This window comes from Cyrtonyx montezumae, unplaced genomic scaffold (genome assembly GCF_038088225.1).
Source record: "Cyrtonyx montezumae isolate F1298 unplaced genomic scaffold, pur_monq_1.0 scaffold_75, whole genome shotgun sequence".
NCBI lineage: Eukaryota > Metazoa > Chordata > Aves > Galliformes > Odontophoridae > Cyrtonyx > Cyrtonyx montezumae.
The window spans coordinates 74831-95609 of record NW_027072084.1 but is presented as its reverse complement, the minus strand read 5'-3'; the positions used below and the strand labels follow the sequence as shown (position 1 = coordinate 95609).

General features: G+C 63.6%; 6 protein-coding genes across 6 annotated transcripts in view; 1 reads left to right on the top strand and 5 right to left on the bottom strand.

The window, feature by feature from the left end:
• The window catches only part of SSR2 (signal sequence receptor subunit 2), an 89719-nt gene that overhangs the window by 18265 nt on the left and 50675 nt on the right, over nucleotides 1-20779 (bottom strand). The window lies entirely within an intron of this gene.
• The window catches only part of SETDB1 (SET domain bifurcated histone lysine methyltransferase 1), a 54587-nt gene that overhangs the window by 13721 nt on the left and 20087 nt on the right, over nucleotides 1-20779 (bottom strand). The gene's annotated exons all lie outside the window — the stretch shown is intronic.
• Nucleotides 30-6064, bottom strand: GABPB2 (GA binding protein transcription factor subunit beta 2). The gene is made up of 8 exons (XM_065751526.1): nucleotides 5476-6064; nucleotides 5195-5334; nucleotides 4736-4903; nucleotides 4193-4387; nucleotides 3804-3945; nucleotides 1368-1658; nucleotides 543-688; nucleotides 30-197 (listed from the first exon to the last, which is right to left on the bottom strand). Exons 2-8 carry the CDS (start codon nucleotides 5306-5308, stop codon nucleotides 30-32), a joined length of 1224 nt encoding a protein of 407 aa, XP_065607598.1. The 5' UTR covers nucleotides 5309-5334; nucleotides 5476-6064.
• Nucleotides 8717-9836, bottom strand: MLLT11 (MLLT11 transcription factor 7 cofactor). The gene is made up of 2 exons (XM_065751553.1): nucleotides 9768-9836; nucleotides 8717-9087 (listed from the first exon to the last, which is right to left on the bottom strand). Exon 2 carries the CDS (start codon nucleotides 9078-9080, stop codon nucleotides 8829-8831), a length of 252 nt encoding a protein of 83 aa, XP_065607625.1. The 5' UTR covers nucleotides 9081-9087; nucleotides 9768-9836; the 3' UTR covers nucleotides 8717-8828.
• Nucleotides 10923-13934, top strand: CDC42SE1 (CDC42 small effector 1). Its single transcript, XM_065751524.1, has 5 exons — nucleotides 10923-11011; nucleotides 12720-12876; nucleotides 12963-13073; nucleotides 13319-13393; nucleotides 13549-13934. Exons 2-4 carry the CDS (start codon nucleotides 12823-12825, stop codon nucleotides 13388-13390), a joined length of 237 nt encoding a protein of 78 aa, XP_065607596.1. The 5' UTR covers nucleotides 10923-11011; nucleotides 12720-12822; the 3' UTR covers nucleotides 13391-13393; nucleotides 13549-13934.
• Nucleotides 14867-17853, bottom strand: PRUNE1 (prune exopolyphosphatase 1). The gene is made up of 8 exons (XM_065751537.1): nucleotides 17691-17853; nucleotides 16711-16815; nucleotides 16432-16637; nucleotides 16053-16237; nucleotides 15814-15972; nucleotides 15640-15734; nucleotides 15412-15570; nucleotides 14867-15259 (listed from the first exon to the last, which is right to left on the bottom strand). The coding sequence occupies exons 1-8, from the start codon at nucleotides 17727-17729 to the stop codon at nucleotides 14939-14941; spliced, it is 1269 nt and encodes a 422-aa protein (XP_065607609.1). The 5' UTR covers nucleotides 17730-17853; the 3' UTR covers nucleotides 14867-14938.

Below are 20779 nucleotides of genomic sequence, written 5' to 3'. Positions count from 1 at the left end.
CGAGCTCAGCCCAACACCCGCTGTCACTGTTAGGAGGTGACGGTCCCCACAGCGCTGTCAACCGCCCATTCCATCCCCAGCACGGCTCCCTCGGTGTCCTCTGAGCTCACCACAGCCGTGTGCACCGCAGGGATGATGTCCGGCTGCCCCTGTGCCACACCAGGCCGCTGCTGCAGCGCTTCTCCTTCAACACTGTCCTGCAGAAAACACAGCTGAGAGCTGCAGCGGCCGGACTGTGCCAGGGAGCAGAGGTGACAGCAGTCACCAGCGCTGTGATGGACACAGGGCCGTGGGGACGCCCAGCCAGCCTCACCCCACACCACTGCTGTGCCTGCCCAACAGCACTGAGCGCTGCTATGGCACGAACAAAACCACTGCGCAGGGGTCGTCGTGGGGTGCAGCAGGGAACTGCTGCGCAGGGCTCACTACAGTGATGCCCCCACTGTGCTCTGCGATGCCTCTGGCACACCAGGAGCCCAGCAGCTCCAGCACTGCAGAGAGCTCTGGGCAGACAGCGGCACAAAGGCACCAGGAGTACCCACCTTGCTTTCCTCCACGTCGTTCCCGTTTTGTTCCACTTTCAGCCTCTTGGCTGGTGGCTTTTCTCCTCCTGCATCACCCCCGCCCCCAGTCACAGTCTCCTCTGCAGCCTGACCAGCAGGTACAGTTATAACTGGAAAACAAAGAGGTGACATTTCGTGGCGTGTGCCCTCACACCACTGTCTGCTGAGTTGGGCTCAGTGATGCAGCTGAGGGCTTCCAGCAGGAGGAACAGAAAGCTGTTCTCAAACATCCCCTGTGCAGACAGCCCCAGGGCCAAGCTCAGGACCAGCTCTGGGCACACACAGCAGCTGCAAACGCTCCTGAGAACACGTGTGTTTTCAACCTGTGAACGTGGTTCTCCTTGGGAGGCCAGCAGCAAGAACCCACCCAATCAGGAGAGCACGGAGGGCAGCACTGCCCCACAGCTCTCCCTTTGTCTGCCCTCAGCTCAGAACAGGTTACAAACCAGGGATTGTTGATAGTAATCTGGCAAGCAATTCTGAGCAATTAACAGCTTTAGGGAATTGCTTTCCACTCCGGAGGCCTGCAAGCAGACAGCAGCCACAAAACCCATCTGCAGCATAACTGTGCACACTCTGGGGGACAGCTCATTCCCTAATCCTCTCCTTTCTGCTCCACATCACCACGTACCCTGGGGCACTCTGAAGGAACCTCAGGAGAGGAGGGACACACCCTGAGGAAATCCAAGCTCAGGGCAGGAGAGCTCTGCCCTGTCCTGGTGGCCACGCTCCGGGCAGTGCAGCCCAGGGAACCATCGGCCTTTGGGCCACCAGGGCACGCTGCTGGCTCGTGGTCACTCCTACCTGGCTGCCCATCCTGCACCGTGGCCAGGCAGAACTGGCAGAGGCTGGCTGGCTCCAGGATGCCCAGGGGGATGGCGTTGGTCAGGATGGCAATGACGTGCTGCCCTTCGCCGCTGAGCGCTTGCTGTACGACAGGATCCACTGGGTTCGCTTCCACCCGTTCCTCTGCGTCGCCTTGGGAAATGAGGTAAGAGCCAAAAGGAAAGCAGAAAAAAAAAGGCATCATTTCCGCCTCTCTTCCTTGAATTGAAAGCGAAGCCTGGCAGCACAGCTCAGGTACACAGCACGAGCCTGGAAACACAGCAAGCCTCGGTGCGAGCGGGGAGAAGCAGCACGGCACACTAGATGCTGGTGAAACGTTACAGAGCAAAAAGCTTGGTTTTCCTGCAGATTAGCAAGATCAAAGCATTAGCATTCCAGCAGATTAACTGAGACGCCTGCAGCTGGAAGCAGCTGGAAGGCAGATCTTCCTGGGATGACCCTTCCCCAGCTCTAAAAGCAATGAACCACACACGTGGAGGTTATGAGCAGACGGGCACTGCTCTTGGTGGGATGCGCTGGGCACAGCTCTCACCAATCCCCCCAGGGCTGCGCAGCCCACACCGCGCTCCCAGCACACACAGCAGGGAATGGGGACACGGCAGTGCTACACACGTGCTGGGGGCAAAGGGGAAAACAGCTGAGAACAAAGGCTGAAAACATCAGCCCTGTGGCACTTGCAGAACTCTCAATTACTCATCTCCAGATTCTAAGATGCTGAGCTCTGGGGAAAGAAAGAAATCCCAACGGGGAAGGATTATGTGAACTTCAGCTGTCTCACTCCTGAATGGGAAGTGTCTGAAAGGTCAGACGTTACGCCCCACAACCACACAGCAGCACATCAAAGAACAAGAAACTGTCACACTGCCCCAGGACAGAGCTCCCGGAGTCCGGGAGATGCAGAGCAGCTGTCCCTGCCTGCGGCCTCACTGCCCCTGAAGGCGGTGCCGATGCCTCTGTGAGTGTGGACAGCACAGAGCCCGTGGTGTGGGAGAGCTGCACGGCAGATTCACACAGGACACCTGTGTGGGGAGGTGGGGGAGAGGTGAAGCAGTGCCAGGGCTCCTCACACCCACACAGCCCACGCGTGTAATTACTCTGTGTCGCATCACAACGTAACTCCCACAATTGTAGATCCTAAGGAATATGAGGCACTGCTGCTATCACGAGCAAAGCGCAGCACTGGAGCTCCTCCTCATTTGGGAAAGCCTCCCAGGTACACATCACTGCACTTCAACGGGCGCGAAGGGCCTTTCCTTCTCCCCTCGGGTTTAGTAAGGGAAAGCACAAGGTTGCTGCCAAGCTGTAGTGATTTGAACGAGATAAGCAAGTCTTCTCAGTTCCCAAAACAATGCTTCTTCCTCCAATTGACCACAGTGATTCCTATTCAAAGGCAGACTTCATAAGAATGGGAACGGGAAATTGAGGTTACAGCCTGCAAACAATCCCCTTATCAGCACGCATACAACCTACAACCTCCCTACAAACTAAAAAATCAACAGAAAAAAGGAGATCCTGCACCCCAAGCACACAGAAGGCGTCCCCCACGCTCCCCGCCTCAACCCCCGCAGCCCATCTGCTCTCACATCTCAATTTCAGGAAGGTTTCTGAGGGACTGATTACAAAGAAGAGTCGCAGAGCCCGTGGGCCAGGCGCACGCCAGCACTGCAGGCTCAGTCACCGCTTCCAGCCGCCCTTAATCGGATTCCTCGCACCAGCTGAGTGCGCTTATTCCCCTGTGAAAACCTTTCCAGTAACAGAAGGCGCGCGGGACGGCTGAGCTGTGAAGGGGTTAAAGAAGGGCGGTGATGAGCGGTGATGACGGACGCGCAGCCACTGGTGCCCCCTGGTGGGAAACGAGGAGCGCTCAGCAGCGCCCGCCGGACCCGGGACGCGCAGAGCACTGCGCCTCGTGAGCGAAGGGCCGCGCACGGACAGCCCCGCTCATTGTGGAAGGACCTTCCCTCTTCTCCTTCCTCAACATTTGTGTACGCGAAAACATCCACCCAGCTCCTCTACAGCCAACAGAGAACAAAGCAAACATCCCCCAGCAGCGCTGCCACACCGACGGCTTGGCACTGCCATTCTTCTACTGCAATCATCCAAATCCATTTCCTTGGGCTCTGGAGCGGCCCCACAGCTGAGCTCAGCAGAGCTCTGCCATGCACAGCCAATCCACCCCTACTGCCATCAGCTGGGAATCACTCCTCTGCCTTCCACAGCAGAAAGAGACAAAAATGGAGACCCTCTGGGGCCAGCAGCAAACAAACATCTGCTGTGTGTGTGCTGGTGGCTCGCTGCTCCTCCCCCACCAGGTGGCCATCAGCCTGCAGCCCTACCAAGCCAAGGACAGGAATTCCTCCCCAGGCTCTCCCACGCAGCCACGTGAAATCTCACCTTTGGTTTCTGCTGTGGAGATGAGACTGGCAAGGCTGAGAACTTCCCCAGCTGGAAGGACAAGTGGCAAGGTGATGGTCATGGTGCTGATGGCAGGATCTGCCTCCTCCAGGTGCACATCCACCTGCTGCTGCATTGCTTCCTGGGGAGGACAGGCAAGCTGTGGGATTCCCTCCTGTGGTGAGCAGGATTCAGCATCCCTCACCCCAGGGGGGGATCATCTCCTCTCTGCAGCACGTCAGTGCAAAAGATGCTGCAGAACTGCCCAGCACGCTGCCATGTTGGGCTGACATCAGGAAACTGCCTCAGCTCTTCTCAGAGCACCAAAGAGATTCCCTCAGAAACGTCTGCTCAGTTCTCCCTGCAGCAGGTTCCTCCCCCCAGCCTACCTGCAGTATCACCAGGCTCTCCGGATGGTTCTTGTCCAAGGCAATATCAAAGGGCAATTTATCAAACTTGCTGAAGGCGTACACGTCAGCTCCGTATCTGACGAGCAGCTCCACGACGTCCCAGTGGTTATGTTCTGCTGCCCAGTGTAAAGCAGTCATCTTCAGCATGTCCTTGGCATTCACATCTGCCCCGTTCTGCAACAGAGGGACGTGGCCCATCAGTACACTGCCCGCAGCGCAGAGCATCGGGGAGCAGTAAGAAACCCCTCAGAGCTCAGCAGCACCCTCAGCCTCAGCCATTCCTCCCTGGATGTTCTGCAAAAGACACAGAATTCTGACACGGTCAGCAAAGAGATAATGCTCTGAAAGAGGCTGAGCATCACAGGGAAATCTGGAGAATGAACTGCATGCAAGGAGTTAGGGAAACGATTAACAGTGTGTCCGACAGGATGAATCCTCCTCTTCCTGCTGCCAGAAACCTGTGCTGGGATGCTGTGCCCCGTTGAGACCAGCTTTAAATTACACCCAATCGACTCTACTCACCCTAATTAACAAATCCACGACGTGAGCGTGCCCGTCAGCCGCAGCCAAGTGCAGTGGGGTCCGGTCCACTTTGGTCCGCGCGTCTCTGCTGATGCCGGCGCGGAGCAGCACCTCCGCCGTGGAGTAATGGCCGTGCTGGGCAGCGAGGTGCAGCGGGGACGTCCCGAGCTGCAGTGATTCAGAACGATGTCCCCCAGCAGGGGCCGCACGCCCCAACGCTTCCCCCCACCAGCGTTGAGCTTTCCTAAACCTCTGCCATGTGCTTCAGCTTCTTCCAAGCCCAAATCTCTTTTCCACCCAGGACAGACTGCTTTGCTCCCAGAGTTTTGGGTTTTTAAGGAAGAGAACAGCACCCACCCGAGGTGACTTCCCCAGCTGAGAGCACCGCACCGTTAAACACAGAACTCCTGAGGACCCGTGAGAGCTTTCCCCAAGGCAGCGTCCCTCTGTGTGACGTACCCAGTCCGTGCTGAAGGGAGCACCGCTGGCCATCAGCGTCCGCACTTCGTCATCTTCTCCTTTCCGAGCTGCCTCCAGCAGACGCTTCCCCAGGTCCACTAAAGACATCTTCATACATGGGAACGTGGAGCAGCCACAAGCTGCCGTCACGGGTGGGAGCGAGGAAGGGAACACAAAGCAATCAGAAGAGCCAGAGAGGCAGAGGCCGCCTAAAAGCACAGCACAACCACGGCCCACCTGTCTGAGCAGCAGCACACAGAGCCCCATACAGCCCCACTTACCCCAACAGCGCCTCGTGCAGACACAGCAGCCTGCCCATGTGGACCCAGGTTCAACAGCAGAACCTACAGAAACAACAGTGAGGCCGTTCACATTTAATGCACAACGTGAGTTTGGGTTTCAAACCTCGAGGACGCTCCCCCTGCATTTAACCACGAGGGTATGATCCTTCTGCTCAGAGGGAAAAGCAAACCCTGTAACTGCAGGCACTCGGCAAGGTCAGTAACAGAGCAGAACCCAAATGCCACTCTCCTGCAGTCAGCCCCCAGACAACAGTGTCTCTATTGACTCTGAACCACAGCAGCGTTGAACCATTACAGCAACCACACCAAGGGCACCACTGCAACTCCGCGACACTGCTGGGAAGCTCCAAGAGGGCCCATTTTTGAACGAGGAATTCACTGCAACACTGAGTGCAGACACCGGGAGCTCGAGCCCCTGGTGTAAGCAGAGCAGCACAGCTCGCCTCCACCCCTCACCAGGCAAGCATCGGGAACACGCAGCACTTGAAGAGGGGAACCAAACGATGCTTGGCTCGCTGTCATCAACGCATCAGTGCAGGCTGGGGCGGAGCTGAGGCCATACGGCCGAGCACGGGGCAGCAGTGTACCCTGGAGGCCGAGGGGGACGGCGGCTCCCCGGGGTGCACTGCTCAGAGCACGGTCAGCAGAGCAGGGCAGGGTAGCACTGTGCCCCTCAGTTCCAGGCACACTGTGATCAGCCCTGCAGCAATGGTCGCGGCCTGCAGCTCCTCCTGGTGGGACAGGCGGAGGTGTTCACCTGGAAATGGTTCAGACAGATCTGATCAGCGAATCCCCACAGGGCGCGCTCCCACTAGACAGAACCCACATTGGGAGGGGGAACGGACCAGGGGACCTGTGGAGATCTATGCCACCCCACAGAGCCGCAGGACCCCCAGGGAAACCACCGCTTTCAGCCCCGCGCGCTGACCCCTTCCCCCCATCCGTGGGACGTGCGCTGCCCGCGTTACCCACAGCGCTGGCGGGGATGCGACCCCACAGACCCCCACTGAGGACCCCCTGAAAGACCCCCGAGGCCAAACCCCACGCGTCCCCATCCTCCCGATCCCGGCCCCACTCACACTCCGCTCGGCCGTCCCCACCCACCCCACTCCCGTTCCCCCTCACAGCTTTTCCCGCCCCTTTCCGCCGCGCGCACACAAAATGGCCGCCGCGGAGGGATATGGCGCGCGGTGATCAAAGAGTCCGCAGAGGGCGGAGGGAAGGAGAGGAGTCTGCAGCGGGCACAGGGGCGGCTGAGGAGCTCCTCCTCCTCCTTTCTCCTCTTTCTTCCCTCCCACGGAGCGGGAGGAAGATGGCGAAGCGCTGAAGGGCCCAACTAAAGCGGGAACTATTTTTCTCGAGCGGAAGGATCTCAGTGTTCCCTCACGCGGAGGGAGCGATGCGTCTCACATAGTTCCGGCGGAGGCGTTTGGCGCCAACTATAAAACCTGCTCTGAGGGGCGGCTGCCCTCAGTGCGGTGCTGGCAGTGTGTGAGTGATGTGATGGAGTTAGAGCTGAGAGGGAATGGAGAGATACAGGGAAGAAATGCTTCGTTTGGGGCAGGGGGCAGTGCCCAGGGCTGTGACTGCCTCATTGCTATGCTGTGCAGTGTTAATGCAGCTGTCCTATGGCTCTCATTTATCCCTTTTAACCCAAAGTGTGGCAGTAATGCAAAAAACCCTAAGTGAGGAGCGGGTTGTGAGCCCTGAGCTGTCAGCGGGGTCAGAAGTGTGGGATGGTGCTGTGCTGTGCCTTTGTTTCCCTCCCTCATCTGCTCTGTGCCTATCTCAGTCCCCTCAGCTCTTCCAGGTGAAGCGAGGTACTATTTACTTGTTTTTAACCTGAAATAATGGCTTATAATTGAAGTGAGCGCAGTGTCTGTGCCCTAGAGGTGGTGTGGGAACATGTCTGGCTTTGGGGGGAAGGTGTTACAGAGTGGAGTGCACTGGTGGGTGGGAAAGGATCATACAAATGGGGAAGGGATCGAACAAACAGTGACGCAGTGCTCGCACAGGAGGACATTCAGCCTTTATTAACGGTTGTGAAAGGCAGCACAGGAAAGCAGCGGTCACAGACTGCCGGGTACAGCAACTGTCTGCGGCTTTGGCAGAAACCAGGACGCTTGGAAATACTGAGGAAAAGAACAAACCAACCTGAAGTAGACTTCTGTGGGGGGTGTCAAGGGCAGGTGGTGGGCAAATGCAGCAGGTACGGGCCGAGAAACGTCGGTTTGTGGAGGAAGACGGGGTGATAGCTGGACCTTTAACTTGGCTTTCTTCCTTTCAGGCAGGGATAAGATGCAGCTGGGCGTTGGGCCGGTGCTCCAGCAGGAGCTGTCTGCACACAGACGTGCTGTGGATGTGTCAGGACCGAGGTGATGCTCCCTGTTCTGGGATGCTGCTGGGCTGGGGAGCCCTGGCCCTGTGCGGGTTATGGGCTCGGATGGGTGCTCTCTGTCCCATGCTCTGGAGCACAGTGAGCAGGGCAGCTCCGTGGGGAGCGTCAGCACCTCCATCTGATTACACAGCACTGCGTCCTGGGGAGAGAAATCCCAGCAGTTCCTCCTCTCTGCTTTGGTCTTGGGATGGCGGTGTGGGAGAGCCGGGTGGTTCAGCTGCATCCCCACGTGGAGGGTTTCTCTTTTCCTGGCCCCCATTTGGGCTGCGCTGGGGTGTCCGTGGGAAGGTGTGTGTTTTCACATCGTTGTACTGAAGGTTTCCTACTCCTGCAGTTCCCACCAAAGAGCTCCGCGTGGGGGAGTTGGCAGTTTCCACCTCTGCCATTGCTGGGTGGTTGCTGGAGGTGAAGTGCTCTTTGGGGAGTGCAGATTTTGCCCGCTTCTGCCTCTTTTTGGTGCCTTCCCTGCCCTGACTGCCACCAGCCACCTGCCCCTCTGCTTTTCGGTCACCTTGGGCCGTCCTGCATCGCACCTTCATGGCTTCCCTGAACGGCCCCGTGGCACCGCTGCGTTTGCTCTCCCAGAACACAAACTTAGGGGGGAAAAAACATAAAGCAGCAAAACCAAAGTGCATAAAAAGCCGAAGTGATTCGAGCTTTCATTTCTCTCTCTGATTTCAGCACAGCGTTGAGGAGGACACGGGTGGATGCCATCCCCTGAGGACACGGCCCCGCTGCGTTCCCGGGAGGAATGAAGGCGGTGAGGCAATGCTGGAGCCCCCCCCCCCCCCCCCCCAGCAGGGCCGGGGTGAGCGGGCTTCTTTAGCAGTGCCCGGGGGCTTAAAAAAAAAGCAAAACCAAACACCTGACACCGTACAGAACCAACAAAACCAAACCCTGGCATGCCTGGCGAGGGGGAGCGGGCAGGAGGGCGTCAGATGAGGTCGAAGTCGAAGGAGCTGATGCTGGCGATGGGAGCCCTCCAGAAGTTGAAGCTGCTGAAGGGCAGCAGGCCGTCCTCCTCCGCAGGGCCGGGCCCCTGCGCTGCCTCTGGCAGCTTGGTGCGGGGCGGGTACAGGGACCCCTGGCCCAGCCCCAGCCCCTCCAGCTCCGCCAGCTCCAGCCGCGGGATGGGCATCCTCCAGTAGATGAAGGAGTCGTACTGGCTGCTGATGGTGTCCAGCATCGTGGGGCTGCGGGGGGAGGGAGGGGTGACCCTGGGGTAGCGGCGGGTGACCCCGTCCCAAAATGGAGCTGACGGAGAGGGCGGGCAGCCCTACGCAGAGGGGTCCTAACGGTGCCTCCCACCCCACAGCTGGGGAGCAGGGAGGGTGGGACCAAAGGAGGGGGAAGGAAAACGGGTGTTGAGGGGGGAGTGGGAACATAGGGGGTACGTGGGGAAAAGGAAATCCTCCTGGGGGGGAAGGACGGCGCCGTGTGCTCTGCGGGCGGCGATGGGAGCGCGGTCCCAAAAGAGCCCCTCCCTACAAAGGGCTCTCGCCCCATTTCTGCCCCAATTCCCTCCGCGCGCATCTCCGATCCCTCCCCCCGCGTGTCCCCATTTCACGGCCCGAATCCGAACGGAGGACTCAGGCGCTCCTCCGGGCCCGGCCCTGACCCGGGGGGGGGAACGGGGTCACTGCCGCTCCCGGGGACGCGTCCCCAGGGCATGGGGCGGGCGGACGGGGATAAAACGAATCGGGAAAAGGCGACCGAGGGGCGAGGAGACACCCCCCCCCCGCGCCATCCAAAGCCTTAAGATCCCTTCCGACCCCGAGCGTCGTGAAAATAACCGGGAGAAGGCCCCCACAGCGACCGCCGTGACCCCAAAACTCGCGGGGGTCCGCGTGTGCCCCCCACCCCCGGGCCGTACCTGCGCGGGGCGGTGGCTGCGGGGCCGCTGTTCCTCTTTGTGCCTCTGCGCTGCGCCGACGCTTTTGTCTGTTGGCGCACCCGGGTCTGCAATGCAGCCCCTCGCAGCGCCCGCCGTGGGGGGGGCGGGGGGGGCGTGGGCAGATGAGTCAGCGGCCCCTACCCGCGTGGGGACGGAGGGATGGAGGGATGGGGAGGGACGGAGGCGGTGCGGAGCGGAGGTGGTCCACCGGCGCGGCCCAGAGCGCCGTTTTTGGGGGTGGGCGCCCCGGTCCCGGCCGTCCCCGTGCGGATGATGCTGCGCGGTGCCCGGTGCCGCCGTGGGCTGTGGGCTGTGGGTAAGCGTGGGGTGGGGGCTCGGGGGTGCCCGCGTCCCGAGAAGGGCTCTGCGGTCATGGAGCAGGTGACGAATTTCTGCTTTATCTTTTTGGTCCAAAAAGAGACGTTGAGGTGCACCGGGAGCCAGGCGGCCCAGCAGGGTGGGCGGGGGGGGCTGCTCCCAGCCTGAGCCGAGCCCCCGGCCACGATGGCACCCAGGACCCCTAGCAGAGCCCCCCAGAGTCTTTCAGAGCCCCCCCACTCCTTACCAGCTCCCCCCCCCCAAGCCCTCAGCTCAGCTCTGGGCTCTGCTGTGGCACTGAGCCCCCCAAATCCCGCCGGGGTCCCCCCATCCTTAGCAGCCCTTCTTGAGCCCCCAACCCAGCTCTGCTGAGCCCCCCAGCTTCGCTGGATCCCCCGGACCCTCCAAAGCCCCTTCAGCGGGCCCAGCCCTCAACCCAGCGTCCCCCACAGCCTTGGGACACCCCCGGCCTCACTGGGTCTCACTGCGGGGGCCCCCCAACCCTTTGCAGCCCCCCAGGACCCCCCCAGCCCTATCAGTGCCCCCAGTGCCTGCGGGGACACTCAGCTTTGCTGGGCCCCCAAACCCTCCACCGGGATCCCCCAACCCCATCTCAGCCCCGCACCCCTTTGTTCCCCCCCACTCACTGAGCCCGAGCAGCCCCACCCTTCACCCCAGACCCCCTTCCTTTCCCATCTCCGCGTTCTCCCAACCCCCTCCATCCCCCATCCCTCCCCCCAGGGACCCCATGACCCCCCTCCCTACCCTTCCCCCCCCCCCCGTCCCCCCGCCCTCCCCGCTGCAATGCTCCCGCTGTCCGGGGTGGGAGCTGTGGGCCGCGCCGCGCCGGGAGGAGGGGGAGCGCCGCGTCCCGGAGCCGCCGGGCCACGCCGGAGCGCAGCGAGGTGGGCACCGGGTGGGGGGCACCGGGCGGAGCGGGCGGGGGGAGCGCGGCCCGAGGGGGGGGGGCGCGGGGCTGCGGCCTGCGGGCGGCGGGGGAAGGCCTCGCGGAAAAGGGCCCTAAAAATACCCCGTAACAAAACCCCCCCGGAAGGCGGCGCGGGGTGCGTCTCCCCACGGGGTGGAGGGCGGTGGGGGGTGGGGGTAGAATCGGTATAGGGTACTCCGTAGTCGCCCCCCCCCCCGACTCGGCGCTACAGGGCCGCCCCACGCCGAGCGGGCCCGCCGGCCCTGGGCCCTGGGCCGAGCAGAGGGGATCGCTCTCGTTTTAATGCTTCATCGCGAGGGTCCCCCTCCCCTTCCCCCCCCCGCACTGCTCCTTCGAGGTGGGGAGGGGACAGCCCCTTTGTCTCCCGGTTGGCGTTTGTGGTGGGGGGGGATCCTCAAGCACTGGAGATCGGGAGTGCGCCCCATGTTACGCCTCATGGTGGGGGTCCTGCCCACCTCCCCCCTCCACCCCGCCCCAATACGGCCCCCTCTGAGCTGGGGGGGACCCCCCGGGCACCCCTTTATTGGAAGAGGGGGGGGATACCCCGATGCTGGAGACGGGGAGCGGTCCCCGTGTCTCCACCTCATCCTGAGGGTCCTGGGCCCCGATGTGGTGTCCCCCACCCCACCTGAGTCCCTTGCCCTCTCTGAGCGTGGGGGGGCTGAGGGGTCAGACCCTTTGTTGGAGTTTTGGGGTTCTGGAGGCTGTGGGAGGGCCCTGCTCTCCCCCCCTCCCGGTGACGCAGAGCGGCTGAGCGGTGCTTTCCCAACCGGGAAGTCATTTTGAGTGCCGGCCTGGGTCTGGCCTAAGGCCCCCGTGGCATTTCCCCTTCCCCCCCACGACACTGGCGACATTTCCCCTCACCCTGTAGACCCCAAAGCTTTGCCCACAGAAGCTGAGACCAGGCACAGCTCACTGCACAGTTGGGCCCAAGAGACCTCAGTGTCTGTGAGCTCATTTTCAGGGTGGTTCCCCCCCCCAACCAGGGAATCCGGCTCTGGGGGGAAAACCTGGCTTTTGAGCATCTGCTTTTTTGGGGAGAGCGCTCCTGGCGTGCGTTGCCCCCACCCCAAGGGCAAGAAGCAGTGGTTGTGTTCTGGAGGACTTTGGACTGAGTCCGTGCTGCTGCTGGGCTGTCCCACAGAGTGGGGCTGTGCCCCCCCACCCTGAGCCCCTCCATTTCACACACCCCCCCCCCGGGGCTGTTTGTTGCACTCCCGTTTGTTTCTTCCTCCGCCCCATTTGCTCTCTGAGACGAAGCGGAAGAGCTCAACCTCCGGTCCCTTTTCGGAAGAGCAGGCGTATTTATAGCTCCTGGCTGGGGGGGCTGTGATTCGCTGCCGTGCCCCCCCTCCCACCGCAGCATCCTCCCCATGTCCTGCACTGGGGGGATTGGGGTCCAGGTCCCCCCGCAGGTGTCCCCGTGAGACTGTGGGTGTCTGTTGGGTTGAGGGTTGGATTAGGGGTGTCAGGACAGCAGTTTCCCCCACCCCCTTCCCACGTGCTGTGCCTCAGTTTCCCTGCCGCAGCTCTCAGGGGAGCAGGGCTGATGCTGCGCCCCTCACCCTGACCTCACTGTGCCCCTCTGCCCGTTGAGTTCTGGTGCGACTTGGGGACGAATCCTTGTTGCTGTCCCCACCTCAGGTGCCTTCCCCACCGAGCAGGTGCCACCCCCCCGCCCATCCCCATGGAGTGAGAGCACACAGGGGTCTCTGCAGCGGCGCAGCCCCCGCTCCGCCGGGAGGAAGGCTGGAAGGCGCCGCAAATATGAGCGACTTCTGGCACAAGCTGGGCTGCTGCGTCGTGGAGAAGCCACAGCCCGTGAGTAACGGTGGCTCTGGGGGGGGAAGGTTGGTGCTGTGGGGTCCTGGGTGCAGGGGGGGCTGACGGCCTTTGTCCCCACGCAGAAGAAGAGGAGGAGACGGATCGACCGCTCCATGATTGGCGAGCCCATGAACTTCGTGCACCTGACGCACATCGGCTCCGGAGACATGGCTGCGGGAGAAGGGCTGCCCATGGTACGGCCCCGTGGGCGAGAGGGACGGGGTGGGGGGCAGGGCGGGGGGCTCGCGGCTGAGCGGAGGGTCTCAGCGTCAGGGCGGTGCGATCTCACCCTTGCGCAGTGGCTCTCCCCCTCGTGCTGGCTCTTCGGGGGGTGGTGGCCCTTGGGGGTGGTGTGACGGGGCCTTCTCCCCCGTGCTGGGCTGTCCTGGGTGGTGGCTGCCCTCCCTGCGGTGGTGAAATGTGTCTCCCCTCCCCGCAGACAGGCGCTGTCCAGGAGATGAGGTCCAAGGGCGGACGGGAGCGGCAGTGGAGCAGCTCCCGGGTGTTGTAGCATGTGAGTACGCAGCCATTCCAGGAGTGGGGTGGGGGGGGGAACAGCCACAGCGCTGAGCACCCCTGGTCACCATCTAAAGCACAGCTGCTAATTGATGCATCTAATGAGCCGCTGCTCCGGCAGCTTTGTAACCTCTCATCTCTTGAATTTTGCAGATTCTTGGCTCTTTCAGCCCAAACTTGAACTGCCTGATCCCCACACCAGAGGAAAAGCCAACCTCGAGTGCTTGATTCCCGTGGTAACTTATGCAGACCGAGGCTCCCGCCCGTCCCGGTGGCTCTGGGTCATTCCCCACAGATCCCTCCTTCCCCGGGGCATGGGGCCGGTGACGTGGGGGGAATCGGGGCAGCGTGCCCCACACCGGGAGACACCGGGCACAGCCACCATGTGCCAAATCCTCCCACTTCTCCTGTTTCCCACAACCCAGCTGGCACCGGTGTCTCCCACGGGCCCCTCTCGGTGCTGCCCCCAGTGCCTCAGTTTCCCCAGACGGCAGCGAGGTCGGTTCTGCCGCAGGGGCTGAGCTGGAAAGGCGTTACAAAGAGCCCCGGCCCCCCCGCGCTGGGTGTCCCGCAGCTCCACCACTGCCACCGCGCCTGCGCTCCTCCAGCCTCCAGCCGGCATCGCTGCTGCCAGCACACCTCCGCCTTCCTTCTTTTGTAGGATATTTTTGGGTTTTTTTAAAGCTCAACTCCCCCCCCCTCCCCCACCTAGGCAGCCTCTCCTGCTGCAGCCAGGCTTTATCCGGCACCGGCCGCTCCCCCAGGAAGGAGGGACTCTCTCGGGTTCTGAATTCAGGCGCACGTGTACATAGTTTAAATAGCGCTGGGGCTGAACAGGAACGAGCAGGTGCCGGAGCCGCAGCGGGCGGCCGAGGCCTTCCCTTCCCCGTGCTCCCGGTGTCGTGGGGCTGCTCCGGCCCCACGGCGCTTGTGAACGAGCGCAGATGCTTGAGTCAGTTTTTATCCCCCTGGAAAACCCACTGGAAAAACAAACCAACAAAACCCCACCTTTGAAATAAAACCTTGTGCTAGGCCGAGATGGGGCCTGCGGGCTGCCCGGCGCCGCTCACTGCTGCTGGGATTCGGGGCGTGGGACACCGCACGGGGAGGGCGGATGTAGGGGTTTGCTTCTGTCGCACCCCTGACCCAGCCCAGCAGCTGGGACACCCCGTGGGGACTGCGCTGGGTGTCCTGGGGGGGCATGGGGCAGCACTGGGGACTCCTGAACAAAAACTGAGAGCCAGCAGCGGGGGGGAAGAGGTAAATTTAATCCTCAAATCGTGGGTAACAGTCTCCAGCAGTCTGTGTGTGCAGACCCAGCACTACAGCCCCCACAGGAGCTGGGAGGGGAAGAATTCCTTAACCCCCCCTCCTCCAGTGCCTTCGTTAACCGTGTGCTGCCCCTGCTCCTTGCAGACCCCGCAGCTCTGACCCCAGCAGGAAGGGGGGGACACCGGGGGCCACGGGAGGGGGCTGCGGCAGCGAGCCAGGCTCAATCGGAGGAAGCTGCAGCTCCGCAGTGCTGCCAGGGACCCCTCACTTGTCAGAGGCGGGGGGGGGGCTGCTCGGCAGCCATGCGGCTGACCCGCTCCAGCACAGCCTGGGGGCAGACGGGGGGCACGGCTTGTGCCAGCGGGCTCTCTTCCACCAGGCTGTTCATTGGGGTGGGCGGAGGGGCCACCTCCTCCTCTGGCCCCGCTGCGGTGCCCGGCCCCCCCCCAAGAGCGGCCCGGACGATGGGCAGCACCTTCTTCCTGGAGGCCAGCGTGTTGCCCTGGGCGTAGGCGCTGACGCAGGGCCAGGGGCTGGGCAGGGCCTGCAGGTGCAGGGCGGGGGTCGTGGCCTCCTCCAGAGCACGGCACAGCTGCAGGGGACAGAGGGCAGCGTATGGGGTGGAGCTCTGAGACCCCCATCCCTGAACTGGGGGGACTTCTGGGGACGACACGCTCTGCACACCCTTTCCCACCTCAGCACTCTGTGCCGGGGGTGGGCGTGGGGTGGCGGTGCTGCGCTCACCGTGCTCCGCAGGGCCTCGTGCTGACTGTACACCGCCAGCTGCCGCGTGGGCTCGTAGTGCTCGTTAAAGGAAACCGTCATGGCCACGAGCGCGGAGTAAGCACGAGCGCAGCAGAACGCTTCCAGGTCCTGCAGCAAGCCGGGCCGGCGCAGGAAGAGCTGCAGGAGGACACGTGCTGGCGTCATCCATCACACGGTGCTGGGCAGCGGGATCTCACTGGGCCTCACCTCTATGTCCATGTAGACGCCGCTGATGGCGACGACTCGTTCGTCACCGGTGACAGTCTTGAGATCCTTCCGCAGCATCTGCTCTGTTGTCAGCCCTGGGAAGGAGAGGGGCCGAGCGTGAGCACTGCAGACATCCCAGCACCCGGCACAGCACCGAGAGCCCCCACACCACACCTGAGACGTCAAACTTGGCCGCCTGCAGCGCTCCGTAGATGCAGTCGTGGGCCGGCAGCTCAGGGAAGCGCGACTCCAGCAGAGACACGCACGCCACGTCGCGAGGCGTCACCTTGCCACCAGCAGGGCTCAGGTTGATGCTATCCAGCAGGATGGTGCCTGGGGGCACCGGTGGCCATCAGCACACGGGAGCGGAGCCCCACGCGGGGGGGGCAGAACCCGCCTGCCTGCAGCCTCACCGTGCAGCAGTGCGGCCGTGGTCCGGTCCAGCACGCCCGGGGGGCCCTGGGCGATCCGTTCCGTCACCAGCGTGGCACAGGAGCCCACCAGCTCCACCGTCAGCTGGCAGCTGGGTGCCCACTCCCGCTCCAGCGGCCGGTGGTCCAGCACGTCCACCACGGCCTCCTCCAGGGCTGCGTCGGCGCTGGTGGGCGAGATGGGGACGGTGAGAGCCCTGGCACAGCCCCTGCCATGCACCACTGTCAGCACAGCCCCCTCCACTCCTCTCCTCCTGCCTTAAAAACACCCCGCAAGGGCAGAGGTTTTACCCACCCTGGGCTGAAATCCGACTTCTTCACAACGGGGAGGAGGAAGCGGTGCATTGCGTGCACTGCTCACCTGGGCAGGACGTGGTGGTCCACCAGCGTCAGCGAGAGCAGCCCGGCCCGGTGCAGCCCGGCCAGGTCGATCTCATCGCGGAAGATGAGCGAGGAGTCCGGGATGCCGTGCTCCCGCAGCAGGAACGCCGTCTCCGTGCGGAGGGCGAAGTCGGAGCGTGGGATGTTCAGCACTGGGACGAAGGCGGCTTTGGGCGGCGCGGAGGTCTGCGTGGGGATCAGCACCCGGTGAGGGACCCCCGGAGCCCCCGGGCGCCCGGCGGCACGCGGACCACCTCACCTTCGCCAGGAAGAACGCCAGGGCCAGCGCGGACACGGTGGAGTCCAGGTCGCAGGCCTCGTTGCCCATCACCACGTGCACCTCCTGGCGATTCTGGATGTGCTCCTGCCGAAGTGTGAGACGTCAGCCCTGTGGGGTCACACCTGCCCCACAGAAGTCCCCGAAGGACGCAGCCCGGTGCACACGGAGCCATGTGCAGCCCCACCCGACAGCGGCACCCCCACAGCGAGCGAGAAACCCGGCCGGGGCTGCTCTGCAGCTCCAGAGCTCACGTTAACAGCGCACGTGTGAGAAATCAGGAGAGAACCCCAAGCAGGTCACACAGCACTGCGGCAGCGGGAGCGGGGTCCCCCCCACCCAGGGATGCGGCGCCTGTGGGAGATGGAGGACCCACAGCAGATTCCCTTTTATTACTTTAACCTCGGACCAAAGTGACTTTTCCAGATGTGCTGAAAGGCGGATGGGACCTCCAGCCCTGGCTGCCATCTCCATCCACGCAGCTGGCAGACGCTGGCGCTGTGGGGCTGTCCCCCCCCCACAACGACCCCTTTCAGCCTGGGCAGCAGCACGGACCCCACTGTCACCCCACAGACCCTCCGTCCCAGCTCCCTCCCTCTGACCCCCCAGGGAGACGCCCGTCTGCAGACGCTTCCCCACTGACAAATATTTCACAGCATAACCCAGATTCGCTTATCGATTCCACCGAGGAAGAAAACAGCCGTGGGCCGAGGAGGCCCCACCTCTGCCAAAAGCCCCAACGAAGGAGAGGACGTGGGCAGGGGTCCCCCCGCGCCCCCCACTCCGCGTGTTCCTCTCGTCCCCCCCACGCGCCCCGCTCTGTAGGACGCGCATTATACGCGCCTCCCTCCACACCGCCCCGCGTGCCCCCTCCCCACGCGTATCCCCTTCTGCCCGCGTCCCCCGGTGCACCCCCTCCCCGTCTCCGGCCCCCGCAGCCCCGGCCCCGCTCCCGCCCGTACCTGCAGGGCCGCCCGCCGCCCCTCCAAGAACCGCTCCATGACGGCGGCGACCACCGCCCGGCCCAGGCCCCCTCCCCGCGCCACGGCCCCGTACGGCCCCGAGGGTGGAGCGTCGGTTCCGCGTGGGCTGCCGGGAGAGGCGGAGCGGCCCCGGGGGGGCGGCGGCGGCGGCGGGTGGGTGGGGTGGGGGGGAAACCCGAAGTGTCCCGGGCCCGGTCCGCCCAGGCCCGAGGTGCAGGCCCGAGGTGCAGGCCCGAGCCCGGCCCACAGGCCGCTGTCTCCCACCCCCCCCCGCCTTAAAGTAACCGGCGGCGGGGGGAGGCGGCTCGGGGGCCCGGCCCCGCCATGTGGTTGTTTATTTGCCTCTTTCTCCTCCCCCCGCTCTTCCTCCTCCGCCCTAAGTCCGCCCTCCCGCCGTAGGCCGCTGGCGGCGTGCGGGGCCGCGGCTCCGCGCTCAGGGAAGGAGGGGAAGAAGGGTAAAAACGGCGGCGGCGGCGGTGGTGGCGATGGTGGTGGTGGTGGTGAGGGTACGGGATGGGGTGGGGTGGGTGCGGGTATGGGGGTGGGAGCGGCGGGGGCAGAGCGGGCGGTGCTGTCCGTGCGCTGCGGAGGGGCCCGGCCGGCGCCGGGGGCTCAGGCGGAGATGCGAGAGAGCGGCGGAGCGGTGTCGTGAGCTGAGCTCCGGGGGACGGTATCCGAGCTCTGAGTGAACGTGGGGGGCACGTGTGCCGTTCCCAACCCCGCGTCCGCCTCCTCCGGGAGCCGCAGCCGCTCCTCACTCCTTTTCTCCGCTCCTGGTGAACCCCCCAGGTCCCCCCCCTGCCCCCGGAGGTGCAGAGCGGGCTGGGCGTGCTGGCTGTGTCCCTTCCCCACTGCGGGGCAGCGGCCGGGGAGCGTGGGGTGCTCTCTGCGCAGGAAATCCCGAAGGATTTAGAAATCCCGAAGGATTTCCTGCTTGAGAGCTGGCCTAACCAGCGGGTCCGGTCTGGGGCTTCCTCCTGGCACCTGTTTGCAGCCGCCTTCCCCTGCAGAAGTGCTCCGGAGAAGTACAAGGAGAGCAGCTCGGGCTGCGGAGCAGCAGGAGCGGTGCAGCCCGGCCGTGCTGCGTGCTTTCAGACCTGCTTTTCCTGCTGCCGGCGTGGGACGCTGCCCCGAGCATCCCGCGGGTCCACCCCAGCTCACTGCGGGGTCCGGACATTGCGTGTCCGGGTGGGGCGGTGCTCCTCTGCAGCACCATGAGTGCATGCTTACCCTTTTCTCTCCTCCCCACGATGCTGTGTGTGTGTGTGGGAAGGTGTGGGGCAGCACCCACGGGGCGGCCTCGTGGCCTCGGTCCAGCACAGCACTCGGAGCACGCGCTTCACTTTGGGCACCGCGCTCTTCCTTCCTCGGGGCCGCTCGTCTGCTGACGGTTCGGAGTGTGTTCAAGTGCTTCCCTGGCTCCGTGCCTGAATTCCTCTTTGTTTTCACGCTGTGGGATGAGCACGTTTACAGGGCTGTTTTTCTGCTCCTCACCTCTGAAGCGCTGCAGCGTAAGGCCGGGCCTGGCGGCCGGCCCCGCACTTCTGTCCCAGAGGTGGGGAGAGCTGCTCAGGCAGTGTGAAGCCCTTCGTTCCCCTTGTGGGTCATTCTGGGCTCCTTGGGTGCAGGTCCCCCTCCCGTGGGTGGGCAGAGGGGACGGTCTCGTTGTGAAGGCACCGGGGTTGTGTGTGTTTATTGCCATAACACCCAGTGCAGGCAGGATCCGACCGCACCGCTTCGAGCACAGCGGAGCCGCCCTCTCCGTGCGGGGCTGATGGTCTCCAGGCGTGAAGTCCGTTTGATTTAAAGCTGCCAGGACCCAGTGAAGCCCAAGGGTGGGCTCGTGGGGACGGCTCAGTGTGTGCCAGAGCTCGTGGGCCGCTGCTGGGGGGAAGGGCCGATGGCAGAGCTGCGCAGTGCCAGGAGGGCGAGCCAGGGACGTGCTGACATGGGAGGATGACTCAGAGCCATGCCGAGCGAAGGGCCGTGGCCGCAGCGTCCTGCTGTGTGCTCGCCCCGTTTTGGAAGTGAGTTGGGCCGAGCAGGGATGTGGTGGAAAGAGCTCCGAGGAACTCCTTCTGGCAGCTGAGCCCCCGTGCTCACGGCTTGTGCCCGAGCGTTGGGGTTTCTGTGCGTTGTGGAGGGTTTGTCCCCATCTTTGGAGGCGTTCTGACCTCGGGATCCGCGGTGGCGGTGGGTGGGAGAGGCACGGAGCCAACGCCGAAGCCGTGCAGTGCTCTCCAGAACTCCCCACGCTTCTCTCCGTGGAAGTTACCCACTCAGCCCCACCCAAAGTGGGAGCAGATGTACACAGACAGCACGATGCGGGGGTCCCTGACCCCGTGCCCCTCCACGTGGGAGGCAGAAGCGCTGCCAGAGCGCCCGTCCCTGGGCAGCACCCAGCTCAGCGTTGGGTGAGGGGGGGAAGGAGAAGGATTAAGGCGTAATGAGATCTGCGGGTGACTCAGCCGAGGTGTGAGCCTCAGCAGGAGCTGTCCCGGCCCCGCGGGGAGGGGCGGCAGTGGGGAAAATGGGGACAGACGTGGGGTGGGGGGCGGCCGGAGCCGTGCGTGGGGCCCCACTGAGAAACAGTGCAGCTGAGGGCTCCGGGTCCGGGTAACGCTGCACCCCTGGGCTCAGTCCAACTGGTTTCCTTTGTGGTCTCTGTGCAGGAGAGGCTGTGGGAGGATCAGGGCAGAGCTGCAGGTGGAAAGATCCCGCGGAGCAGCTCTGCTCTGTTTGTGTAAGCCCGGGCTGCGGCGATCATCCGACGGGGACAGGGCCGGATAAACGCCTGCAAGGGCACCTCGTCCCACCCACCGCTGTTCGTGGCTCTGGGACAGCGTCAGCAGAATAAGGGAACGGTTCAGACCTCCGCTCGGCTCCGGCAGCTCTGCCCCCCCCTCATCCCTCACTGGTGGGGGGCACAGAATCACACCACGCCGCACTGGGTCCCTTCGAGCAGCCGGGATGGGGATGCACACACAGGGACGGAGCGGGGAGAGCCCTGCGAGGCATCCACACTGAGCAGCCCGGGACATCCCAGTGCCCAGCACTGCCCCCCCTCA